At 47.4% G+C, this 25,576-nt stretch overlaps 1 protein-coding gene across 2 annotated transcripts; it reads right to left on the bottom strand.

The window, feature by feature from the left end:
• Nucleotides 1–19,050: 19,050 nt before the first annotated feature.
• On the bottom strand, nucleotides 19,051–23,688 carry LOC123164124 (uncharacterized). Of its 2 annotated transcripts, none has more exons than XM_044581546.1 (8): nucleotides 23,416–23,688; nucleotides 21,373–22,256; nucleotides 20,972–21,275; nucleotides 20,595–20,801; nucleotides 20,339–20,512; nucleotides 19,971–20,171; nucleotides 19,769–19,882; nucleotides 19,051–19,643 (listed from the first exon to the last, which is right to left on the bottom strand). In XM_044581546.1, the coding sequence occupies exons 2-8, from the start codon at nucleotides 22,170–22,172 to the stop codon at nucleotides 19,278–19,280; spliced, it is 2,166 nt and encodes a 721-aa protein (XP_044437481.1). In that variant the 5' UTR covers nucleotides 22,173–22,256; nucleotides 23,416–23,688; the 3' UTR covers nucleotides 19,051–19,277. The 2 variants fall into 2 exon arrangements, with proteins under 2 accessions (XP_044437481.1, XP_044437480.1); XM_044581545.1 differs by having other exon boundaries at nucleotides 21,373–22,204.
• Between the last annotated feature and the right edge of the window lie 1,888 nt (nucleotides 23,689–25,576).

Raw genomic sequence — 25,576 nt, 5'->3', positions numbered from 1 at the left:
GTAGGCAACTTCTCCCATACGTTCCAACACTCTGTATGGTCCGATAAAACGGGGCGCTAACTTTCCCTTAACTCCAAAGCGCTTCACTCCTCGAAGTGGTGATACTCGAAGATACACTCTGTCTCCGACTTCGTGAACTGTCTCCTTTCGTTTAGAATCGGCATAACTCTTCTGCCTGGACTGGGCTACCTTGAGCCTATCGCGAATCAACCTTACTTTCTGTTCAGACTCCTTAATCAAATCTGGTCCAAACAACTGACGGTCTCCAACTTCGTCCCACAACAACGGTGTTCTACACCTCCTTCCGTACAAAGCTTCGAAAGGGGCCATCTTCAAACTGGTTTGATAACTGTTGTTATATGAAAACTCCGCATATGGCAAATTGTCGTCCCAACTAGATCCATAATCTAGTGCACATGCTCTCAACATGTCCTCCAAAATCTGGTTGACTCTCTCGGTCTGTCCATCTGTCTGTGGGTGAAATGCTGTACTAAATTCCAGCCTGGTTCCCAATGTTTCATGTAACTGCTTCCAAAACTTCGAGGTAAATTGGGTTCCTCTGTCTGATACAATGGTCCTCGGAACTCCATGCAAACATACTATCCTGGTCATGTATATCTTTGCCAACTTAGCACTGGTGTAAGTGGTCTTCACTGGAATGAAATGAGCCACTTTCGTCAAACGGTCGACTACAACCCATATCGAGTCATAGCCTGAACGAGTCCTGGGTAATCCTGTGATAAAATCCATGCCTATTTTATCCCACTTCCATTCGGGTATCGGCAATGGCTGTAGCAATCCTGCTGGCTTCTGATGCTCTGCCTTCACTCTCTGACATACATCACAAACTGCTACATACTCCGCAATATCCTTCTTCATTCCGGTCCACCAGAAAGTATTCTTCAAATCCAAATACATCTTGGTATTTCCTGGGTGAATCGAGTACGGTGAATCATGGGCTTCTTGCAAAATCAACTTCCTGATCTCCGGATCATTTGGCACATATACGCGGTCCTCGAACCATAAGGTATCGTGCTCATCCTCACGAAATCCCTTGGCTTTTCCTTTGCTCATCTTCTCTTTTATCTCTTCAATCTCCTTGTCTGTCTTCTGAGCTTCTCTGATCCTTTCCATCAAGGTAGACTGAATCTCCAATGTCGCTAAATAGCCTCTAGGGACTATCTCCAAACATAGCTCACGTAGGTCCTCGGCTAACTCCTGAGGTAACTCTCCTGTCATGAGGGTGTTGACATGACTCTTGCGGCTCAACGCGTCTGCTACTACGTTAGCCTTTCCAGGGTGATAATGCAATCTCATATCATAGTCTTTGATGAGCTCCAACCATCTCCTCTGTCTGAGGTTTAACTCCTTCTGCGTGAAAATGTACTTCAAACTCTTGTGATCCGTGTACACCTCACAATGGTTTCCGATGAGAAAATGTCTCCATGTCTTCAATGCATGCACCACGGCTGCTAATTCCAAATCATGCGTAGCATAATTCTTCTCATGGGGTTTAAGTTGTCGTGAAGCATACGAAACAACTCTTCCTTCCTGCATAAGCACTGCTCCAAGTCCTCGACGAGAAGCGTCGCAATAAACTTCATAGTCCTTGCGTTGATCTGGCAGAATCAACACTGGTGAGGTAACCAATCGTTTCTTCAACTCTTGGAAACTAGCTTCACATTCCTCAGTCCAATTGAATTTGGTGTCCTTCTTCAATAGCTCAGTCATGGGCTTAGCAATCCTTGAGAAATTCTCGATAAATCTCCGGTAGTATCCTGCAAGTCCAAGAAAACTCCGGATTTCTCCAACTGTCGTGGGTGATTCCCAACTTGTCACTGTGTCAACCTTGGCAGGGTCTACTGCTATTCCTTCTCCAGAAATAACATGTCCAAGGAATCCAACTTCCTTCAACCAAAACTCACATTTGCTGAACTTGGCATATAACTGATGTTCTCTGAGCTTCTCAAGTACCAATCGTAAATGCTCCTCATGCTCTTCTTCATCCTTGGAAAAGATTAAAATATCATCAATGAACACCACGACGAACTTATCCAAAAACTCCATAAACACTTTGTTCATCAGGTTCATGAAATAGGCCGGTGCGTTAGTCAGTCCAAATGACATAACGGTATACTCATACAATCCATATCTGGTGGTAAATGCCGTCTTAGGTATATCCTGCTCTCGAATCTTTAACTGATGGTATCCTGATCGTAGATCGATCTTGGAAAATACTTTAGCTCCTTGCAAGCGGTCAAACAAATCATTGATCATCGGCAGTGGGTACTTGTTTTTGATGGTCACTTCATTCAATCCTCGGTAATCAACAACCATCCTTAGTGATCCATCTTTCTTCTCCACTAGAAGTACTGGTGATCCCCAAGGTGACGAACTTGGGCGAATATAGCCTTTATCCAGTAACTCCTTGATCTGCTTCTTAATTTCCTCCAAATCCTTTGCGGGCATCCTGTACGGTCTCTTAGATATTGGCCCTGTGCCTGGCAAAAGTTCAATCAAGAACTCAATGTCTCTATCTGGTGGCATGCCTGGCAACTCTTCTGGAAATACATCCGGATAGTCCTTCACCACTGGTACTTCCTCCTGTACAACTCCTGATAAGGAATTCACTTGAGTCCTCTTCGGCATATGCCTGGATACATACTTGATCCTTTTTCCTTCCGGGGTGGTAAGCAAAATCGTCTTGCTGGCACAATCGATGTTTCCTCCATACAACGATAGCCAATCCATTCCCAAAATCACATCCAAACCTTGCGATTCCAAAACAATGAGGTCTGAGGGGAAAACATGCCTACCAATGGCCAACGGTATCTGAAAACATCCTTGGGTGGCCATATACTCTGCTCCTGGCGAGGTTACTAACATGGGGCTTTTGAGAACTTGGGTGGACATCTTAAACTTGTTTACGAATCCCCTTGATATGTATGAATGCGATGCACCAGTATCGAAAAGAACGGTTGCAGTAAATGACTTAACCAAAAACTTACCTATTACTGCATCAGGCTGAGCTTCAACCTCCTCCACGCTCACGTGGTTCACATGTCCTTTGTTGAACGGGTTCGGCTTCTTCCCAGAGCTTCCATTGCCATTTCCATTTTGGGCTTCGGGACAATCGGTAGCGTAATGTCCCGTCTTCTGGCACTTGAAACAGGTAATGTGACTTAGATCTCTCTTGGTTGGGGTAGATGGGTTGGTGCGGTTCTGTCCGTTTCCTCCTCCATTCCCATTACCATTCTTGGAGCCATTATGGTTGTGCGAACTACCTCCTCCATGGGTATGCTGAAACTGTCCTCCCGGCTTCGGGGTAAATCGTGGCTTCTGCTGGGCTCCAGAATTGTACTTCCCTTGTCCATACTTCCTCTTGCGGTTTTCAATCTGCTGTTGCTTCCCTTCAATCATGAGAGCTCTATCTACCAGCTCCTGGTAGTTGTTGAAGGTTGCTACCATCAACTGCATACTCAGCTCATCATTCAATCCTTCCAGAAACTTCTCCTGCTTGGCAGCATCTGTAGCAACGTCATCTGGTGCATAACGTGCTAACTTACTGAAATCCTCCACATACTGGCCTACGGTGCGTCCTCCTTGGCGTAGGTTGCGAAACTCACGCTTCTTCATAGCCATAGCTCCTGCTGAAACATGAGCTGTACGGAAAGCTTGCTGAAACTGGTCCCATGTGACAGTGTCAATAGGGTGCGTGGCTGTATAATTCTCCCACCATGATGCTGCGGGTCCATCAAGCTGATGTGCGGCAAAACGCACTCTTTCCGCATCTGTGCATCCTGCAGTGGTCAACTCCCTTCCAACTTTGCGGAGCCAATCATCTGCAACAATCGGCTCGGTGCTACTGGAAAACACCGGCGGGTTTAGCCTTAAGAAACGGGCTAAGTGATCAACAGGTGGTGGTGGCGGTGGGTTGTTGTTGTTGTTATTGCCTTGGTTCTGCACTAACACTTGCATTAGGGCATTCTGTTGCTGAATCAACTGGGTGATCTCTGGCGGGAAAACAAATCCGGTGTCGCGTCTCGGAGGCATCTGATAGGTTTAGAAAAGATGAGAATTAAGAATAGAATGAGGTCTAGAGAGAAAACACTACCCATATGCTCATGAGACAAATTCAATCAATATCACTCAATCAATCCAAACAAGGCAAAACAATCGATCTAACTAGCGTTACAAAGTGCTTGAACTATACTACTAAATGGGGAAAAACTACTACTGATATGGTGGTCTACTAAAAATTCTGATCCGTTGAAGACTCCATGATGTCTGCTCCAGCTTCATCAATCCATTCGTCTTCACTTGGTTCCGAGTCGGTGTCGTCGATGATGATGTAGTTATCCGGACAAGTGCATTCGTCGACTTCTGCTTTTGGCACTGGATTTCCCACGAATGATCCAATCTTATTCTCCAGGTCGTCAATCTTCCCGACTAGTGCGTTGATTTCCTCCAAATAATCTTCGCGTGTAGCCTTGAGTTCTTCTTGGAGTTCCTTGATCTTCGTGAATGCCTTCTTCAGTTCTTCCTTGTCCGTGCACATCTGATTCTCCTGGCGTCGAATATGTTGGTTCTGCTCCTGGATGAAAGCTGCAATTGATCCATCCTTCTTGGTCTTGATCATCTCCCATTGCGCGTCTTGACGTCCACAAATTTGATAAATCGTATCCTTAAGCTCCTGGTGATAGACTTCTCCAATGCGTCCCATGGCGATATGTGCGGCCATGCTCTTCCCTAAACTCCAAGTTGGTGCTTCGAAAACCAATCTCATGGGTTCCGTAATTGGGCAAACGTTCTTCCTGGAATGATAACTTGAATCTTCCAGCTCTCCTCTTCAGGTAAGGTGGCGTTGTAGGTTCCGGTGATGCTTGGTATTCCTATGTTCAAGTACTTGGTGACTTCCTTCAAATGTCGTCCAAACGGCGTGTCTTCATCTGGTTGCATGAACTTGCTCCTTGCATTCGCCATTCCTAAAAGAGTAGAAAGTGGAGAGGGGTCAGAAATGAGAAGAGAGAAGTTTTCTAGGGCTTAAGCTTAGTGGTCGTGTCCTACAGTCAGCGTGTGCTCTGATACCAACTTTGTAGCGACCAGACCTCAAATGGCCTGTGCTGCTGTGCACCAGTGTCATCCCTGGATCAGTAATGCTGACACGCACAGTACAAATGGAGGATTTATAACAGAGTAGCAATCACACACTTATTACATCGAATATCTCCAAAGAGATTAAGTATGAAAACATGGCTTAAGGCCATCTAATAACGATAACAGCGGAAGACTTGGAAGATAAGTGAGTCCATCAACTCCAGCGGCATCACTGAGTATAAGACCACGACCTAAGGCACCTTACTCGTCGTCTGAAAAGTCTGCAACATGAAACGTTGCAGCCCGAAAACGGGTCAGCACATAGAATATGCTGGCAATGTAACACATAGAGAGCAATGAACAATAATAATGCTATACTATATGCATATATGGCTGGTGGAAAGGCTCTATGGTTACAGTTTTGCGAAAAGCCAATTTTATCCTACTGCAAAGGAATAAATTTTATTTAACTATCATGGTGGTTGAAACATTGAGAAGGTACCTCCAACTCAATCCCAATTAAGTAACATCATTAACCCAACAAAATTAATTATAAGTATCACGGTGATGAGATTCAAATGATAATCCAGATACTAGATACTCAAGTTGTCCATAACCGGGGACACGGCTAATCATGATCAGTTTGTACACTCTGCAGAGGTTTGTGCACTTTTCCCCACAAGACTCGATCGCCTCCGCTTGATTCTCGCACTGCATGATGTTTGAGAAACGGATGACCGAGACACAGTCTTTCAGAAACAATCACTCTTTACTCTGGATGGACCGGTACACCTACTTTCCCCTACATCTGCTAGTCCACCTCTTCAAGAGATCCTGTAACCTACTCAGCTATGCTAGAGCCCATAATAGCTTGTGGCTGCACACGGAAGTTTCTAGCATGAATAATCTTATGATCCCTTTGAGCCTGGGTGGCGGACCTTATACATACAGACAACACTGGGTTCTCCAGGTGCCTCAATCCACCCAGATGTGAGTTTTAGTTGCCACCTTAAGTTGAACCATTATTAAACATCTCACATCTGTCATGAATATCACTCAAACCCAATCCACGTCTACGAGCATAGCATGGCAATATAATAGCAACGTAGAAGTAACTCCCAAGGGTTTGATAAGTAAAACAGGTAATAGGTACTACCTCAACTACTTCCCAGATACCCACAGTTTATTTAGATCCTAATCATGCAATGTGTTTGAGGAAAAAGATCTAATGCAATAAAACTGGGTATGAACGGGTATGATCAAAGTGTTACTTGCCTTGCTGATGATCCGCAAAACCTAGCGAGTCGAAGTAACAAGCGGCACACTCCGGGTACTCTATCGCAAACAAACAAGCATACAATCAGTACTCAACTAATGCACAGGTAAAACTCGAATGAAAGATCCAACCAGAAAGTTCAACTTAAGAACTCCGGTTTGCAAAAAGAATCAACTCGAAAGAAGCAACGAAAGTCAAACGGCGAAAGAAAGAAACTTCGTTTGCTAATCTGGATCTAGGTCAAATTTTACTGTAGCAAAAACTTGTTTGAGTAGGTTAAACGGAAAGAGAATTTCGAGACGAAACTCTAGGCGCTTGAATCGCCTGATTCCGATAAACGAGCGAGAAGTTAAACAGAATCGAAGATTCGATCAGAAATCGAATCTGAGAAAATAACGAGAAAATCCGACGAAAAAGAAAAACGGACGAACGGTTAAATAACGGACGTTCGTTAACAGAGAAAAACCGACGAACGCGTTCGTTAAAACGAACGGTTCGGTGAACGCTCGCGAAATAAGAAAACCGAAAAAAACCCGATCTAGGGTTTTTTTTTAAACGAAGGGTTTTGTTTTACAGAAAACCGGTCAACGACGGGAAAGCGGCCGGCGGCAGTACCTCGTCAGGCGGGCTCCGGCGAGGGGCTCCGGCGGGCGGGGCTCGGCGGCGGGCTCGGGGCTCGGGGAGGCGGCGAGGGCGGCGACTTCGGGCTCCCGGCGGCGGCGGCGGGCGAGGCAACCGGCGGCGGCAGCGGCGATGATGCGGGCGGGTGGCGGCGGCGATGTCGGCGGCGGCGGCTCGGGGTGAGGAGAGAAAAGAGGGGGGGTATTTAAGGAGGGGGGGCGGCGGCGACTTGGGGAAGGGGTCGGCCGGCGGTGTCGTGCGGCGGCCGGACTCAGGCGGCGAGGTCCCGTGCGGGAGGAGGAGAGGCCGCGGGAGGGCCGTCGGCCCAGTCGGCGCGGGCGCGTTTTTTTTTAAAATAAGTTCCGCGGAAAATATTGCGTAGAAAAATAAATAAATAACAGAAAAATATGAAATAAATTTTCCCCGTCTAGTTAGAAAATCTAGAATAGGGTGAACATTTTTAAAGTCAAAAATAAATATTTTTAAAACATGCAATATTTTTAATGCAATAAAAATTGCAAATAAAATCCAAATAAATCCCAAATATTGTTTTTAACATTTTTCCTCCAGTATTTCAATTGTTTTGGAGAAGTCTTATTTTCTCCTCTCATTTATTTAAAATTGAAATATTTGTCCGAAGAGAAAAATAATTAAAACCAAAATCCTCGTTGGAAAATTAATTTGAAAAAATTCGGGAAAATCCCCAACTCTCTCCGAGGGTCCTTGAGTTGCTTAGGATTTATCGAGGATTTGTCAAAATGCAACAAAACATGATATGCAAATGATGATCTATGTATAACATTCCAAATTAAAAATTTGGGATGTTACATTTTCGGGACGCGTCACAATACACTTCAAAGCTCTTGTGTATGTCTGGCACCGTTAAGACCGGTGCGGTTGTCAGCTTCTTCTTGAGCTCTTGGAAGCTCTGCTCACATGCTTCCGTCCATATGAATTTCTTGTCCTTCTTGAGTAATTGTGTCATAGGTTTTGCCACAGTGGAGAAACCTTCAATAAATCTCCTGTAATATCCGGCCATTCCTAGGAAACTCCGCACATCTGTAACATTGGCGGGTGGTTTCCAGTCTAGTATGGCCTTGACTTTTTCTGGGTCTACGGCCACGCCTTCTTGGTTCAATATATGGCCCAAGAAACCAACTTGTCTTAGCCAAAATTCGCACTTGCTAAATTTGGCGTACAACTGATGTTTCCTCAATTCTCCCAAAACAATCCTGAGGTGCTCAGCATGCTCTTCCGGTGTCCTTGAGTAAACCAGAATATCGTCAATGAATACCACCACAAATTTGTCCATGAATTTCATGAATACCTTGTTCATGAGGTGGACGAAATATGCGGGGGCGTTCGTTAGTCCAAAAGGCATCACGGTAAACTCGTATAACCCGTATCTGGAAGTGAAAGCTGTCTTGGGAATGTCTTCTGTCCGTACCTTCAGTTGATGGTATCCCGATCTCAAATCAATCTTTGAAAATACCTTGGCTTGTGCGAGCTGGTCAAACAAATCATTGATCCGTGGCATCGGATATTTGTTTTTGATGGTGACCATGTTGAGGGCTCGATAGTCTATGCACAGCCTCAGTGTCCCATCTTTCTTCTTAGTGAACAGCACAGGCGAACCCCATGGTGAGGAGCTGGCTCGAATAAATCCTTTGTCCAATAATTCTTTTATCTGCTTCTTCAACTCCACCAATTCTGAGGGTGCCATTCTATAAGGCTTCTTATAGATGGGAGCGGTGCCAGGTGCTAGTTCAATGCTGAATTCGATCTCTCGGTCTGGTGGCATGCCTGGTAGTTCTTCAGGAAACACATCAGGGAACTCGCATACCACTGGAACTTTCCTCAGTTCTGCAATGTCCATTTTGTTCAGTTTTGGTTGCTGTGATCGTGGCCTTTCTTGGGCAGAAACTCTTATAGTCTTGCCGTGATGGTGAGTGAGAATCACTGTCCGATTGAAACAGTCGATGAATCCTTTGTTGGTGGTCAACTAGTCCATCCCTAAAATGACATCCAGTCCTTTACTTTCCAACACGATGAGATTCGCGTGGAATTGTAGTCCTTCGAACTCAATGACCACTCCTTGGCAGTAACCTTGAGCGATTTGCTTATTTCCGGGAGACTTGATGATCATAGATTTTTCCAAGGGAAGTATCGGAAAAACCATGTTGCGAAACAAAACTCTTCGAAACGAACGAATGGGAAGCTCCAGAATCAAACAAAACCGTGGCAGGTACTGTGTTGACAGGGAACGTACCGAGCACGATGTCTGGGGCATTCTGCGCTTCTTCCCTGGTCACATGGTTCAGGTGACCCTTCCTGTGGTTGTTGCTGGGGTTGAAGTTGTTGCGCTTGGGGGCTGGATTGTTTCCACCATTGTTCGGCTTGGGTGCGGAGTCTCTTGGCTTCGGGCACTGTTTAGCATAATGCCCTTGTTGACCACAAGTATAGCAGGTGACCCCTGGACGGTATGTGAACTCCTTGTCTCTGGCATGAAATTGTCCGACGGGTCTTGGCTCAGTAGTCGTGGATCTCCTTGTGTCTGTCCTTGGGACCTCAGTCTTGCCTCGGTTGCTGCGGGCAAGAGTCGTCTTGTCCCTCTTTCGCTTGCGGATATCTTCCAGACTACGGCGCTCATTCTCCAGGGTGATGGCCTTGTCCACCAGCGTCTTAAAATCCGGAAAGGTGTGCACGATCAGTTGGCATCTTAACGCTGGTGCCAGGCCGTCTAGGAATTTTTCCATCTTCTTGTTTTCTGTCATGTGCTCGTCGTAGGCATAACGAGACAGCTGGGTGAACTGACCATTGTACTCGGTCACTGACATGCCTCTTTGCTTCAGGTCATCGAACTCTCTCTTCTTGATCTTTAGGATGCTCCTGGGGATGTGTGCCCCACGGAAGCCTTCCTTGAACTCTTCCCAGGTGATGTTGTGTTCCCTGGGATGCATGTGTAGGAAGTTTTCCCACCATGCTGCGGCTGCTCCAGTAAGGTAGTGTGGTGCATAAAGCACCTTCTCATGATCTGAGCACTGAGCAATAATCAGTTTCCTTTCAATCTCACGAAGCCAATCATCGGCTTCCAGCGGTCTGTCGGTGTGAGCAAAAGTTGAGGGGCGAGTCTTCTGTAATTCAGATAACTTGGAATGGGGTTGATAGGGTTCACGGTGGTTTCCCATGTTGATGACATGGTTCATCATCTCTTGGTGCTGTTGCTGGCTTTGCTCGAAGAGACGGCATACTTGAGACAGTGCCGCTTCGCTGTCTTGTTGGCTGGACTGACTCTGAGTGAAATTGTTGCTGGTCTGTGTCCCGTAAACCTCTTCTGGCTGATTGGGCATGGAGCGAGTCCATGGGCGAGACATTTTTCCAATCTGGGGTATTATTTGCAAAACCCATGAGAAAAAAATTGTGTAGCACAAAAATCTCGCAAGGGCAAAAATAAAAAGGTTTCAAGGTTTTCAAAGAAACACAAATGATTTTTCATGGAGAAGAAGTGCTTAACATAAACCATACATGCGAAAAGCAAACACAAGATACAGCACTCAGGATGCGCGTACACAATCCTGACATGTTATTAAAACTAGCGTACTACTCCGGAAGGCAGCAAACACACCAATACAAACTAGCGTACAGATAAAACAACACATCATACAAGCAGGCATGACACGCTGCTACTCGGTGCTCTCAGTCGGAGATGGTGAAGATCTCCTTCCCCTTGCCGATGGCCAGGCTCAGCGGTCCAGGAGAATCAACCTCCTCCTCTCTAGCTGGCTCCTGGCGCGGGACGCTGCGCTGCGGTGATGGTGCGGGGGCGACTGGTGGTAGAGCGCGTGCGGCAGGCGGTGCGGCTCTGACTGGAGTAGGAGCGATGACTCGGTCGAACTCCTCAGTGGTAGGCAGACGTCGAGCAGTGGCCAAAACGGCCGGTGCATACGAGGCTGAAGACGAGACGAATGTCAAAGGCGGCGCCGTGTGGAGAAGCTCCTTCCTGCTGGCAGGACCGCCCCGGACTAAGTCCATGCGGGCAGCCACAAGATCATCTACGAGGTTGTCGAAAGACTCCTCCAGAGCCTTGAGATACTCCACAACCATCTCGATGGCTTCATCTCGTTCTCCCCGATGGCAGGCGAACACATAGTGGCTGGTGTAGGGCACATGGCATGGGAGGTAGCGGTAGCGACGAGTCTTCATCGTAGGAAGGATGTCCCGAAGGCGAGCTATCGCCTCACGGGCAGCCATCTGCATGGCATGCCTCTCCGTAGGCATGGCCCTTCCCGTAAAACGGAAGTGACGAGCAGCAGAACATCCTCCCCTGAACTGCACCACAGCTTGGTGCATAGACACGTCGTCACTGAGCTTGTGCTGATAGAGTGTGAACTCCGGGCGAGCTGCTGGCCCGATCGCGAGCTTGGTGATGGAGACGAGGAGCTTGACAAACCCCTCGGGCACGTTGGTGAACACTCGATTCTCACAGCTGCCGCCAGCCATCTACAAAAGTAGGCAAAAATTCTGAGTAGTCATGTCATAAATTTATGATGACCAACAGAAAATAGCTACAATTGCAAAATGCTGAAAAAGCGCAAAAGACGCTAATAACCGATTAGCGATCGCACCTAGTGGCTTCCTACAGTCAGCCTGGCTCTCATACCAAGCTTGTCGCGACCGGTTTTTCAATAAAATAATTATTGAGAGACCGATCCCTTTTACGGACCAGCGAGGAAGAATTCCTTCTCACTGATAGACAATATCTTGGTCACAGAAGAAAAATACCAGGAGTACTAAATATAATACAAGGTTGAGTAGGGACTGCCCAACAATTTATTACATGCACGCCGCTAAAACAAAACGGCGGATAGGGTGGAAACTACTAACTCACGACAATAACGGTGGTGGAAATATCACCGCGAAGCGAGTGATATGATTCCAGAAGACTACAACTCATCGAGCGTCGGAGTGAGGCTCGAGAAGACTTATTGCGGGTGGCGGAAGCGTAAACAATACAAGTGACCAATATCCGGGATCGCGCAGGACTGACTGGGACTCCTCTAGGCGTCGGACGCGCTATCAAACTCTTCATCCAAGAGATCGCCTTCGTCAACATCTGGCCAAATCAACAAGCCAGGTGAGTACTATGAAAGTACTCGCAAGACAGTTTGGACATAAGGTATGACAAAGGTAAACATGAAGCACATGAACAAATTAACCAGTGCGATCAGACATAGAGGTAATAAATACTGGGTGCCAAGCGAGGGTCTGAATGACACCTCGAGCGGAAACTGCAGAAATAGTAATACTGGTGCCAAACGAGTGTCTGAAAGACTCCTTGAGAGGAAAATGCGGAATAATAATGCCACAGTCGGGCGTCGGGGCGACACCACATAAAGGGCTTATTACAGAAAATAAAGGCAGTGCATGCCACAGTCGGACGTCTGAGCGACATCACAGAAAGGGCTTATATTTAAAGTAAAGAACAAGAACACGCCACAGTCGGACGTCTGCGCGACGTCTCATAAAGGGCTTATATCACAACTCAATAATACATTGGTTCGGGAACATAAGTATCACAAGCATGAGACAAATATAAAGTTAGTCCATCCACAGGAATAACAATAAATCTGAATTTACCACTTGAGCTTGTTCTCCGGGGACAAGTTTTTCACACAGATGGATATGGATATAATACTTACACTGCTTGATCATGGATACGATGATTTGGAAAGAATTGACTCTGCAGAGTTTGTACTTAACCACAGCCAACGGATTTCAGTAGTCACGGGGACTAGTTCCGTCTACGGTGTTTTGGAAGAAACACGTCTAACCAGTACACACCCAATTCAACCATCCGAAGCCAGGGATCACCCTCGGCAACGTCCAAGAAAAACCTTGAGACGGGGAGGCTACAACCTCGCGTAGCATGGGATCAAATTTTTATACGCGCGCTCTAAGGGGGTGCCCCCCCTCTCGGTCCCAACCGGAAACACCCATGCCCCCTGACCGGATGACTGGCTTTAATCCTGGGCCAAGGTACCATCATCCCGGCCTCTCTGTTTGGTGTGTACACGGAAAGAGGTTACCAACTTACTAAGCCGTACCCTGGCAATGAGACATGTGGTAGCACGGAATAGGGAAAGAACGATAACACGGCTCCAACCATGTTAACGTCGGAAGAGTCGGATGACACAAGGCTGGTATGCTACAACAGTACCACCTTGTTGCCCTTCATGTCATCACATGATTAGGCCATCTCTCATCAGAGATCATCGCAACTCTGGAACATGCGGGAAAAGAACGATAACGTAGCTCCAACCACGTTAGCGTCGAAGAAAGTCGGATGACACAAGGCTGGTATGCTACAACAGTACCACCTTGCTGCCCTTCATGTCACCACATGATTTGGCCACCTCTCATCAGAGGTCATCGCAACTTTGGAACAACCGGGTTGTTGCCTTACAAGCAACGAGGCATTTACCGACACTCATATGCCACGCACAAAACTTTCACGTGAACATGAAAAACATCTGTCATATCAAATGTTCAAAACATGCTTGCCTGGTTCGGAGAAGTCGGAGTCTAGCTCGGTGAAGTTCGCGGCCCCTTCACCTCTCCCGGAACCTACGGCAATCACGAAACGGGTACTAACGTGAAAACCAACACATACACAGAAACTTTTCCAAATATTTTTCAAATAAATCCCATAAAAAACTAGACAAAATTTGAAGATTGTAAGAAAAAGAATCACTCAAAAATACCTTTTTATTAAAAAGTTATAAAGGTTTCTGTCCAGGGACTTATCTGTAATGAAACAGAAAAGTTCCAGGGTTTTAACTGAGAAAACAGAAAACGCTTCGGCTGGGAATGCGCAAGCGCAAAGGAGAAGACGTATTTTGCCCGAAGGCGCCAACAGAAAACGGTTCGCGAATAAAAGAACAGAGGCTGACACGCGGGGTCCACATGTCAGGTTTGAAAAGCTCGCCGGCGCCCGAAGACTGCGGTGGACGCCGGCGTCGAACCACGGCGAGTTAGGAGAAACGGAGGGTACCAAGAGCTTCAGCGCCTTCTTCCGCGTCGGTGGGTGGTGGACTCGTCCAACGGGGAGCACCACGTCGACGGCGGCACTTTCTCCGGCGGACGGCGGCTCGGGTGAGGATGGGGAACTCCGGTGGAGGGCTGCAAACTACGAATTGAGGCGCGGGTTAGAACGAGTGATGCAAGGTGAAGCTACTGGCAAGAGAATGGAGGCGGAGGAGCACACACGGGGGCGAATCGGGCTGGATCCCGTGGCGGGTCGCGGCGGCCGGAGTTGAGGAAGGAGACCTCCTCGGGGCTCTTCCAGTGGCTAGGCGTGCTCTAGGGGGAGTGCAGGGCTGGTGGGTGCTCGAGTTGAAGCTCGGGGCCCCTATTTATAGGCAGATCGACGGGGTGGCCATGAACGGAGAATCTCCGGCGAGCGATTACGGCGGAGCAGTGGGTTGGCAGGTGGTTTGAGCGGCCGGGCAGCATCAGTGGAGGTTACTGGATTCGTTTTACAGCTAAACGGGGTTGGTCTTAGCGTAATGGCGTCGGTCCACGGTGAGGTGACCGCATGGGCTCAACGGCGGCAGAGAGCGCGCTCCGCGCCCTGCAGTTCACGACGAGAGCGGCAGCGCGTTCAGGGGAGTGGAAGGCCACGCGGCGAGCTCCGGTGGTTTGGGCGGCGCTGGGTGGCGTCGTCGGCGCCGTGTCTCCCGCTGGCGTCCGCAAAGCCGCCGCCGGCGTCGGTCACGGGGCGGCGCACCTTCTGCTGCTCGTCGCCGACGCCCGCAAGGCGCCAGGCGTTCGTGTGGTGCAGGAACAAGAGGGCGGGGACGAGGAGCAAGGCGACGCGGTGGCACTGGCGAGATCGACGTCCGCTTCTGAAGAAAACGACAGCAGCCACTTGACTGAATCTCTGAAACTCTGAACTTGACAATGACCATGCACTGCAGGTGTTCGACAAAAGATTTTGGCCATGAGATAAATTTTTCTGGAGCTGTAACTTGGTGAGATGACCACTCAAAGCACCCAGGGGCTGCCTGATTTTACTTGGAATTTTTGGAGAAGGTTTTGAATGAATTTCACCAAATTTGACAAATCTGGTCCAAACTTGCAGCAAGTGTAGTTTGAAAATTTTGAACTGAAGACCAGTGGATCTTCATAGTTCTAGGTTGGGGGTTCAAAGGACTAGGAGGGAGAGTTGGTTTGGTGGCAAAAATCAAAACAGAAAATGGAGTTCCTTTGTAAATCTCCAAGTGGTAGAATAGAGGACAGAAATTTGTTTGAATATAATTTGAATGGAAATAGATACATGGGGAGGTTCAACTTGCTGGATTTGGTGTAAAACATGATCCAAAGGTGAGGGAAGGGTTAGGAGAGAGCATTTGCACTAGGGCCATGGCAAGGAGGAATTGTTGAAAGTGGCAAAGGACTTTCCAAAAGCCATAGTGCAAAAATTCAAAAAGGTTTTCAAAAGTTATTTTTCCCAAATGAAAAACATTTTGTCTTGAGTCCAAATGAAAAGCAAGGACTTCCAAGACCAAAGGCAGATCTTGGGTGAATCCCAATAAAGTTTTTGCCATAAGGAAAAATTATATGAGAGGGAGAGTTCTCTTGAAGAAAAATTTAAATCACTCCTCTCAAGTTAAATAAAAATCTTTTGAAAAAATCCAAATAAAAACTTGGGTGTCACACCTAGGCCGTCGCACTCTTCGCCATGGCCTAGGGCCGGCCCTGCATCGATGTACCACGCATCCTGTTGATACTTCATCTCATGGCATCTAACAAAAGCAGGGACGTTCTCGGTGAAATCAGCTTATTATGTCACGTGGAAGTTTAAGTATGAGGCGAGAGGAACCACACATGGACCTAGTTCCGCATCACTGAACCCTATCTGGGATGTTATGTGGAAACTACCTTGCCTTGCCAAATTAAAAATATTCCTCTGTCGAACATTACATGGAACTCTACCATGTAGAACTACACTGGCTGATAGACACATGAAGATTGATACAAAATGCCCGGCGTGCGAGGGGCGTGAAAGTGTTAAACACATGTTATTCCAGTGCCCAAAGGGGAAACAAGTGTGGACAGAATTGGGACTTGAGGAGGTTATTTCACAGGCATGTGAGATAGACCATTCAGGAGAAACTGTGCTTGAACATCTGTTGGACCTACCTGCAAATGAAACAGTTGTATTGGGACAAGAAAGAGCAAATCTTATTGTGTCAATTGCATCGCGGTATGTGATGGGAACGCAGGAAGCTTGTCCGTAAAGAGCGGACAACCCAGCCTTCTGAAATTGTTGCATCGGTTCGGGGCCTTGCAACAAACTTCTTGGCTGCCTCTTTGCCGAAGGCAAAAATCCAGAAGAATCCATGGGTGCAACCGCCTGCTCGGACAGTGAAACTCAATGTTGATGCGGCATTTGACTCCGACACTTTACAAGGTACAGTTGGTGCAATACTGCGGGATAGCTCTGGAAATTTTTGGCAGCCGGAAATAATGTCTGCTGGTGAATGCAAGGATGTTTTCATGGCTGAATCCCTTGCGCTTTGGTTCGGCCTGAACTTGGCGCAAAGCTATGGGTGCTCAAGATTGGTGATAAATTCTGATAATAGTGATGTGATCCAAGCAATGCAAGATGGTGGCCTTTTTGCTGGACCGACTACAGTAGTTATAGACGATTGTTATCATATGTCGCATGATCTAGTTCAAGCCCGGTTCGAGCATTGTCATCGCGAAGCAAACTCGGTTGCTCATGAGCTAGCAAGATTAGCTAGGTTCTCCTCCCCCCCTAGTACTTGGTTTGATGAGGCCCCTAGTGCCTTAGCCCCTTTCATTGTAAAAGATACCTTGTTATTTACCATTGATTAAATAAAGAGGCTTGGAGAGTTAGAAAAAACAAAGTTGTATTAGACGACATGGTGTCCTGAAGATTCGAGTTCATGAGGTCATTACCCCGTTGGTACTTGTGGTGGAGATCACAAATGGAGAAAATGTACCACCTATTCACCCTTGTGTTCTTGCTATGGCCTCTCAGAGCATCTACAACCACCCGCTCATCAAATAGTTATCCAGCCGGGCTCCTTAAACTGGCCAATGTATGCCCGGGCAGACCCACACCCCCATATTTGGGACGGATATGAGGAGGCCAAGTCAAGCCCGGACGTTCCGTCATGTCAGACTAACGGACGAGAACCACATGAATACACGTCGAAACCCATCGGTCCGGTGAGAAAGCCGCTCCGGCGCACCACTCGAGGGGCCAAATCCGGCTATTTAAGCCGGACGGCGAGCTCCAACCCGAGCCACTCCTATCTCCACCCTTGTGCTCCTCCGAGCTCGCCCGCAGCCATGGTCCGCCACCAGATCGTCACCTTCGTTATGCTCACTCCGCAGCGCCGTTCGGAGCTCCTAGCAGAGATCTAGACACGACGTGCCGCTTGGATTGCAGCTAGCTTGTCTCCAAACTTTTCAGAGCAGGAGAAGGAGGAGGAGGAGCAAGAGGCGCCAGATGTGGAAACGGAGGAGGAAGAAGGCGAGTGCCTCCTGCTGCCGAATTCGGCATGGGAAAGACTGCTGGCCGAGTTCAAGGTGGCCTAAATGGAGGAGGCGGCGGAGCAGCAGGACATCCTCAACTCCATCTAGTCGGAGCTCGAAGTCGCGACAAACCGCCGCTACCTCCACCAGGTGGACGCGGGGTTGGAGGAAGTCTTCGTGGTGGAGCTGGACTCCAACGAGGAGCCGAAGTTGCGGGCCACAACCAACGAATGGGAGGCCGGTCCGTCCGGCACTATCGGCACAGAGGTCGTCGACATCTCCGATGACGAGTAGTAGTAGGGTTGTTTTTTCCATATAGTAGTACGTAGTTTTGTGTTGCAAGGTGTAGTGTGGATTTAGGGTGTGATACTTGAGGTTGTGGTTGTGGGGAACGAAAAATGAGGGGTGACCGGGCCCTATCATATGAGGGGTCACTTTTGAGGTATGCAGCTGTAGCTCTAATCATGCGAATCTTAAAGGAAACACATAGGTAAAAGATCTACAATGTGATTGAGTAAACCAGATGCAGGATTAGTGAAAATTAATGTTGATGCCTCGTTTCATGTTGATGAGAGGAATGGCTTGGTGGGAGCAACTGCGCCGGGCGCCAATGCAGGAAGAGTAAAATTTCAACATTGTTTTAGAAAAGCTAATGGCGCGGCTCATGAAGTCGCTGGGATTGCTATACCTCTAGACCTGATTGTAATTGGGTCGATGAACCTCCTAGATTTTTGTTACCCCTGTGAATGGTCATGAAAGCTTTTTCTTGAAAATAGTGCATGAGACCACCGATGATAATTTTTTTTACAAAATACTTCTTCCATCTTATAACATAAGAGCGTTTTTAACACTAATTCATAAATATTATGGGACGGAGGAGGTATCGGTCTAAAAATCCTTCAAACACGCTTTATGTGTGGCTTGAGTACCGATAGATTCCAAAGCCGATATTTCTAAGGAAAACGCTATTTCTAAAATGCGATGTGGCAGTGGCACCGATACCTACCGCTGCCACCGCTCTCTATCTTGTTCTCGCTAGACAGTCGGCGGAGTGGAACCCTGACGCGGCCATCTTTGGCCCGACGAACGAGCCGGCCGTCGGTGGCACCAGCAGCACCTCCATTTGCAAGCCCAGAGAAAGTATCAAAACCATCAACCAGATCTCTATCTGTACACTCGTGCCAAACACAGTCTCCCTCACGTCAGGTCGCCGCTGCACCACAGACGGCGGAACCATTACTGCACGAGCAATGCTGCCAATGCGGTTGACATATGTATGCGGCATCCGGAGGTGCGGGTGGCGAGTCCCCTTCGTCGGCGGCCATCCGAATCGTCTGACGACGGCGACCGGCTGCCGTTGGGCCGTCGCATTCGCATCTTCACATCCATCGATATGTTTAGACTAGTGGAGACAGCTCACACGAAAGCGCTCGTCAGATTCGTCGGTAGGAAGAAACAGTATAGAACTGCTGACGAATCGGCAAAGGACATAGACCAAATCTTTTTAGCCTCCAGGGGGCCATAGTGCTGTCCATTTATGTCCTATACACTACTACAGAAAAAAGAAACAACATATATATAGAGATGTACAAAGATATCATACAAGGGGCCCTAGTTCTGCTGCAAAAGCAACTTCTTTCGCGGTTTTCACCTCTCCAGGGTTTCCCAACCCTTTTTTCTTTTTATGTAATATAAGGAGTAACTATAGAGGTGATCTTCACAAGTTCACCGGATCACTGCCGCGCCGCTCCAGCCATACCTCCCTCAGGAGCTCAAACCTCGCGTTCTCCATGGAAGCTCCTCTCTGCTGAGCAGTGAAAGGCGTGGTGCCGTTTGACGGCGAAGGTGGGGCGCTCTTGTCGAACAGGGACGCGAGGGGGGAGTCCAGGTCATCTAGATCATCGTCGCTGGTGTACCCTCTCCTCTGGACCATTGAGGCTCTCCTGTCCAGCTTTGCGCTGCCTCCGACTACCGACACTTTCTCCTCCACATCCAGTTGGGAAGGGGTGCGGTACGCGATAGGAGCAGCGATGCACGGGAATGCGCTGATCGCATGTTTTGCGGTGTGACGCTCCAGCAAGCTCTGCATCATAATATGAAGTGTAGTGTTAACTACCATGTCTGTTGCGCAAATGTTCGATATGTCAGCATGATAATGCTTGGAACTATATAATCCCAAAACATTGTGGTGAGAGAGAGAAATAACACCTCAGAATTCAGCTCCTCTAAGACTATGCTAGGGACAGGATCGGGGCAGAATTCGTCAGGAGTGAAGTTGCACAGGATTCTTGTTACAAGTGGAAGCCCGACCGAAGGGCAGATCTGATAGACAGTGCAAAAGCTTAACAACAGCTCAATCCAACAGAAAACAGTACGGTAAACTTGTCTGGAGCCATGCGCGGACACTGACCTCTTTCCTGATGGATTTTTCAATAAGCATGTCCTTCGGGGTCATCAGGAGATCACTCAGTTCATTAAGCAACTTAAAAGACTTTGCTTCAGCTGCACCAATTCTTTCATCATTCCCATTTCCTATGTCGAAACCTTCATCCTCAGGGTCATCAGCATCAATGCCCAAGTTATCCGTCAACCATCTCGACCAATTTCCAATCTGCATAGACATTCATTTAATATAAATCGACTAGCACATTCATAATATGTGAAAATGCACAATAATTTTGATCTCAACCACAATCATCATCCCAACAAACAATTTGATAAAGAAAATATAGGAAAATTATTTCGGGGTGCACTCAAAAGTTGGAATCAGGTACATACAGAATTTTTCAGCTGCGCTCCTGACCCAAAGCTTAGCTCACCAGCTGGGATCGGGAGGACTTTTGGGTCAACGATTGGGTCAGATATTGGATCAGTTGGTATCTCACTAGCTGATTCACGAAGAATGGCATTAAACATTGCAACATCTAAACGGGCTACACATTGCTCCATCACCTGATAATAGTAGAACACGTCAAATACACAAATTAGAAATAATAAATATGTTTTTTTTTAAATTAGAGATGTCAATGAATACCAGTTTTGCCAATACTGGCAAGCAGCCACACTCATGCCCACCAGCACGAAGAGGGCAGAGTCTGCTGTATGCATCGTGAAATGCAGCCTTCCACAAGTTAACGGAGAAGGTGCCTTGCTGCTGATCACCCAAGGAAGGGCCTAACACTTTCCGAGCTTTTGGGGTAGACGAACCTTCTGCCGGGGTTTGCATATGAGGAGTTAATGCCTGGAAAAGAAATATTCTTCAGGAAGTCCACAATGTGGAGAAATAAGACAAATTTAGAGAACAGTAGGTCCGTAAGAGAATCTCTGCAGACTATTTCTTTGCGAAACACTGAACTAGGAATGCAAGACCAGTTTGGAGCAAGGGATTATATGGCCCAAGGAAAATATTACCTGCCACCACACTGTCTCGACAATCCGAGAAAATATCCAAGATTCAATCCTCTCTAATGCGGCCAAAAGTGTACTAGTTTCCTGCCAATTATCTGCTATCTGTATGAAAGCAAGTTCAGTTTGCTTGCCATTGGAGTGGTTCCATGGCACTGGCATGGATCTGGGCGTGGATTTTCCATCAAACCATTGTGCACTGCCATTTAAGTTTTTAGACGTCATGGTTGGAGTTGATTGACGTGAGATGCCAAAAGATTTTGAAATTATCTCTCGGAGAACAACTGTATTGGACAGCCAGTATGTTAACCTACATCAACAGTAGATTGTTAATGGGGGAAGCTTTATTCTTGTGCCACATTCATACGCTGAATTCGAAATTGAGATTAAGTGTAGTCATATCTTACCTTGAAGCATCATTACTACAGGATTTCACAACGAGAACAAGACCAGAAACAGTATTTTTTGCTGCTGAAGCTCTCCTATCCGGGGACCAAAACTTGGATGCATGAGTGTACAGCCTAGAAAGGCGCCGAGCTGGGGTATGCAACTTATGTGCTGAACTTCCATGCTCAGGCAATACAGAGTAAAGAGAAACTTCGAGTGCAGCAACTTCACGAAGTTCCTGCTCCATCTTCTCAAGTTTTGACTGTAGTTCCTCATTTCTCCGATGTAAAACTGCTTTGTCATCATCAACCATCTTTTCTTCAATATCAGCAATTTCATCGTCAGTACCAGTACTCTGATCGCAGTGTGGAGCTTCGTCTAACACATCAATCTCTTTGGCCTCTTCATTGCCTCTATCATCAATGGTTCCTGCTTCACTAACTATATCATCTGCCTCCTCGGACAGTTCTGATGGAGGGCGAGAAGGTATTTTTACAATATCTGGTCTTCTAACTTCAATTGCTCTAGCAGCATTAACTGCTGCTTTCCTAGGTTTTGGTGATCTGTTCTGAGTGTTGTTTGGTGCTTTCTGCTGCACCTTGTTTTGAACTTGACGACTTGTGCTGCTTTTGGCCATGCGAGGGCTATTTTCTTTGGTCTCTTTTTTCAAGAGCTTCTTTGGAACTACTGAACCTCTTTTCGCTCTATTGTCTTCATTACCATGAGCCTCACCTTGTGAGGGAACAGAAACTCTGGATGGTTCATAATCTGATCTAACTCCCTTCTCATCTCTCACTTCGCCATTCTCTTTGGCACCCATTTCAGGATACCTCTAATTTGTTAATCTGATTCCTGGAGAAATGGTAGACACAAATAATTACAGAACCACGTTTGCAAAGCAAGCCTGTCCAAATAAGACTGAAAAATGAGAAAAATGTCGATGCCAGAAGAAAAGTAATACATCATTCAAATTCAGGCATAAAGGAAATTTAAACAAACAGGTCGGAAGAAGAAACGCTACACAAAATGGTGGCTTATACTGGTTTGCAGTAGTAAGGATACACACCTCCAAGACGTGCTGTCTAATTCAAAAAGGTGAAGACGCAACTTTCTGAACCAAATCGTCATTCTCATTTTCACATAGGATGTGATGTCGAAATCAAGGAAGGTGCCAAAGGACTCCACTGATAAGAGACTTTAGGCGTCTCGTCCATGTTATATTTAACTTCATCCAAAAATTTGCTACTCGGTTATAGTGAGGAGGACAGCGGGAGTACTGCAAGTAAACTAAAATTCATCTTTCTTTCTTTTTAAAAGTAAATACAGCCAAGTTCTCAAAAAAGATCTAAAAAAAAAATAAGCTGCTTAACTACTTCACACGAGATGGCATAGCAGACCAGCAAGTCTTAATCGTTGCCTAAAATTACTAACAATTATCACCAAGAACAACTCCAGTAATTGCTGTTGATGGCCAATTGGTTCATCGAACATCTTAAATGAAGAAATTAGTACTAGTTCGCTGGGCAATATTCCTCCATAAATGCAGATGGTAAATGATCGCCAACCAAACCAAACCGCCGCTCCGAAATTCCTAATACTATTCAAGTCTGCAACCAACCTGCTCGTATCACAGCGAGAGCTCGCCGTGGACGACAAGGAAAAGGCGGGCAAGAGTGCACCGGCAAATCAAGTGGTCACGGGAACAACGGGGCTGCAAAACTCGTGAATGCGTACCGCAAACTACCACCAGTCCACTCCACAACCCCAAATGCCCAATTCCCATCAGGAAAACAGAAGGTCAGTCTAGACACAAACGAAACAATGCCGCTCAATCAGAGATCCCGGTCGCTGGTCGCAAGCAGAACGATGGAACTCCAAGCGGAACCACTCCCAGATACAGTATAAACCAAGAAAGAAGCAAATCCGGCGCCGAAGGCTGTCCAAATCAAGAGCCACGCGGTTCACGAATCCCTCCCTCCGGAGATCCGGTGGGGGCATCGCGGAGCACGGTTCCAGGCTCGGGCGAGCGCAGCGGTCGAACGGAATACAAAATCAGCGCTCACCGACTCCGGCGCGACGGCAGGCGGCGACCGCCCCGGCGTGGCGTTTCGCCGGGAGCCGCGCGGCTCAATGCGGGGAGCTGGCGCAGGAGAGGAGTTCGCGGCAGCTTCTGCCTTGCTCGAGGTGGGGGTCCCCGCGTCTGGCGCCGCGCGCGACTGTCGGCGCGAGAGGCGACGCACGTCGGGCTCGTGGGTGAACTGGCGCGCTGCCGGTGCGGGCGTGGGAGTGGTGGGCGAAGTGGTCGTCGTGTAGAGAGAGAGAGAGAGAGAGAGGGGGGGGGGGGGGGGGGTCGTGTGTGGGGGAGGAGGCGGAGTCGCTGCTTATATCGGCCATCCAGTGTGTTTTCCTTTTCCGCTTGGGAAGCATCCGACACGGCCCGGATCCGGTCACCATTGGTGAGGGTACCATTACCAACCGGCAAATGGTTTCTCTCCTTCTTTTCTCCAAGAAAAAAAATGGGTTTTCTCTTCCCATTTTCATTTTTTGTACTGCAGCATTTTCACAATAATAATTATATATTATTATCTATATATATAAGCCGATCCAAAACAAAACGACATTTTGTTTGTTTGTTTGTTTTCTGTGCATTTTTTGTCTCATTAGTAGGTGTGCTAAATTGCAATCCAGTTTACAAACTACTCCCTCCGTACCACGTTGTAAGCAGTCTGAACTCACGATATGGAAAATATTTGAACTTGAAGACAAGACAGCGCATGTTTGCAATTTGCATCGGCAGCGTCTGAGTAGAACGGCAGCTTAAGCCGGCCGGCCAGTAGGCAGACAGGTGGGACCCACCAGTCAGCTACCACTGCCGACCTCTTGTTCGGTTGCCACCTGCTTCCCCTGCTTGGTAGCTACTCTTCTCGGCCAGGCCCGGCCCAACCCTAACCCGGCAGGCGCCGACCCGACCCGCACCGCGCGACAAATAACACCGGAAGTAACGAAACTTACATCCATTTTCGTAGACTACCTAGCGACAACTAAAAGCACCGGAACGAGGCGAAGGCGTGACACCGTCATCGTCCCTTTCTCACCAGAGTCGGACAAAGATTGTTGTAGTAGACATCCAAGGAGTCGTCGTGCTAAGAGCATCTACAGCCGGACTTGGCAAATCCGGCCCCTCAAACGCCCGCGGACACACCCGGGCACGTCCACGGGCATTGACCGGGCACCCCTCAAATTAGGCACTTTGCATTCACCTCTCTCATATGTCATCCCCTAGATCCACACAAAGCATGCAAAAGAAATCCTACGTACTACATCTACGTACTACCCTAGCTACTATTCGTCGTCGGAGATGTCCATGACGACGGCGCCGGGCGCCGGTTGGACGGGCGGATAGGAGGGCTCCGGCTCATCCTCCTCCTGCTCGACCTCATCCATGTAGGCAAACATCTCCGCCTCCTCCGCGGCCTCTTGTGCCTCCATCTCCTGCCGGCGACGACGTCTTACCTCCGCAGCCGACTCCGACCGGAGGGAATCGAGGATGGTCTGCTGCTCCGCCTGCTAATACGTCCATTTTGCATCATGTTTTTATGTTGATATTTATTGCATTATGGATTGTTATTAAACTTTATGATGCAATTGTCATGTTTTTTCTCTTTTATTTTGCAAGATTCACATGAAGAGGTAGAATGCCGGCAATTGGAATTCTGGACCGGAAAGGAGCAAATATGAGATCCCTATTTTGCACAACTCCAAATGTCCTGAAATTTTACGGAGAATTATTTCGGAATATATAAAAATGTTGGGCGAAGAAATACCAGGAGCGGACCCACCAGGTGGGGTGCGCCTGATGACCCACAAGTATAGGGGATCTATCATAGTCCTTTCGATAAGTAAGAGTGTCGAACCCAACAAGGAGCATAAGGGAATGACAAGCGGTTTTCAGCAAGGTATTCTCCGCAAGCACTGAAATTATCGGTAACAGTTAGTTTTGTGATAAGATAATTCGTAACGGGTAACAAGTAACAAGTGTAACTAAGGTGCAGCAAGGTGGCCCAATCCTTTTTGTAGCAAAGGACAAGCTAGGACAAACTCTTATATAAAGCAAAGCGCTCCCGAGGACACATGGAAATTATTGTCAAGCTAGTTTTCATCATGCTCATATGGTTCACTTTCGTTACTTTGATAATTTGATACGTGGGTGGACCGGTGCTTGGG

The sequence above is a fragment of the Triticum aestivum genome, chromosome 7D (assembly GCF_018294505.1).
Source record: "Triticum aestivum cultivar Chinese Spring chromosome 7D, IWGSC CS RefSeq v2.1, whole genome shotgun sequence".
Taxonomy (NCBI): Eukaryota; Viridiplantae; Streptophyta; class Magnoliopsida; order Poales; family Poaceae; genus Triticum; species Triticum aestivum.
This window is presented reverse-complemented; position numbering and strand designations above follow the sequence as displayed.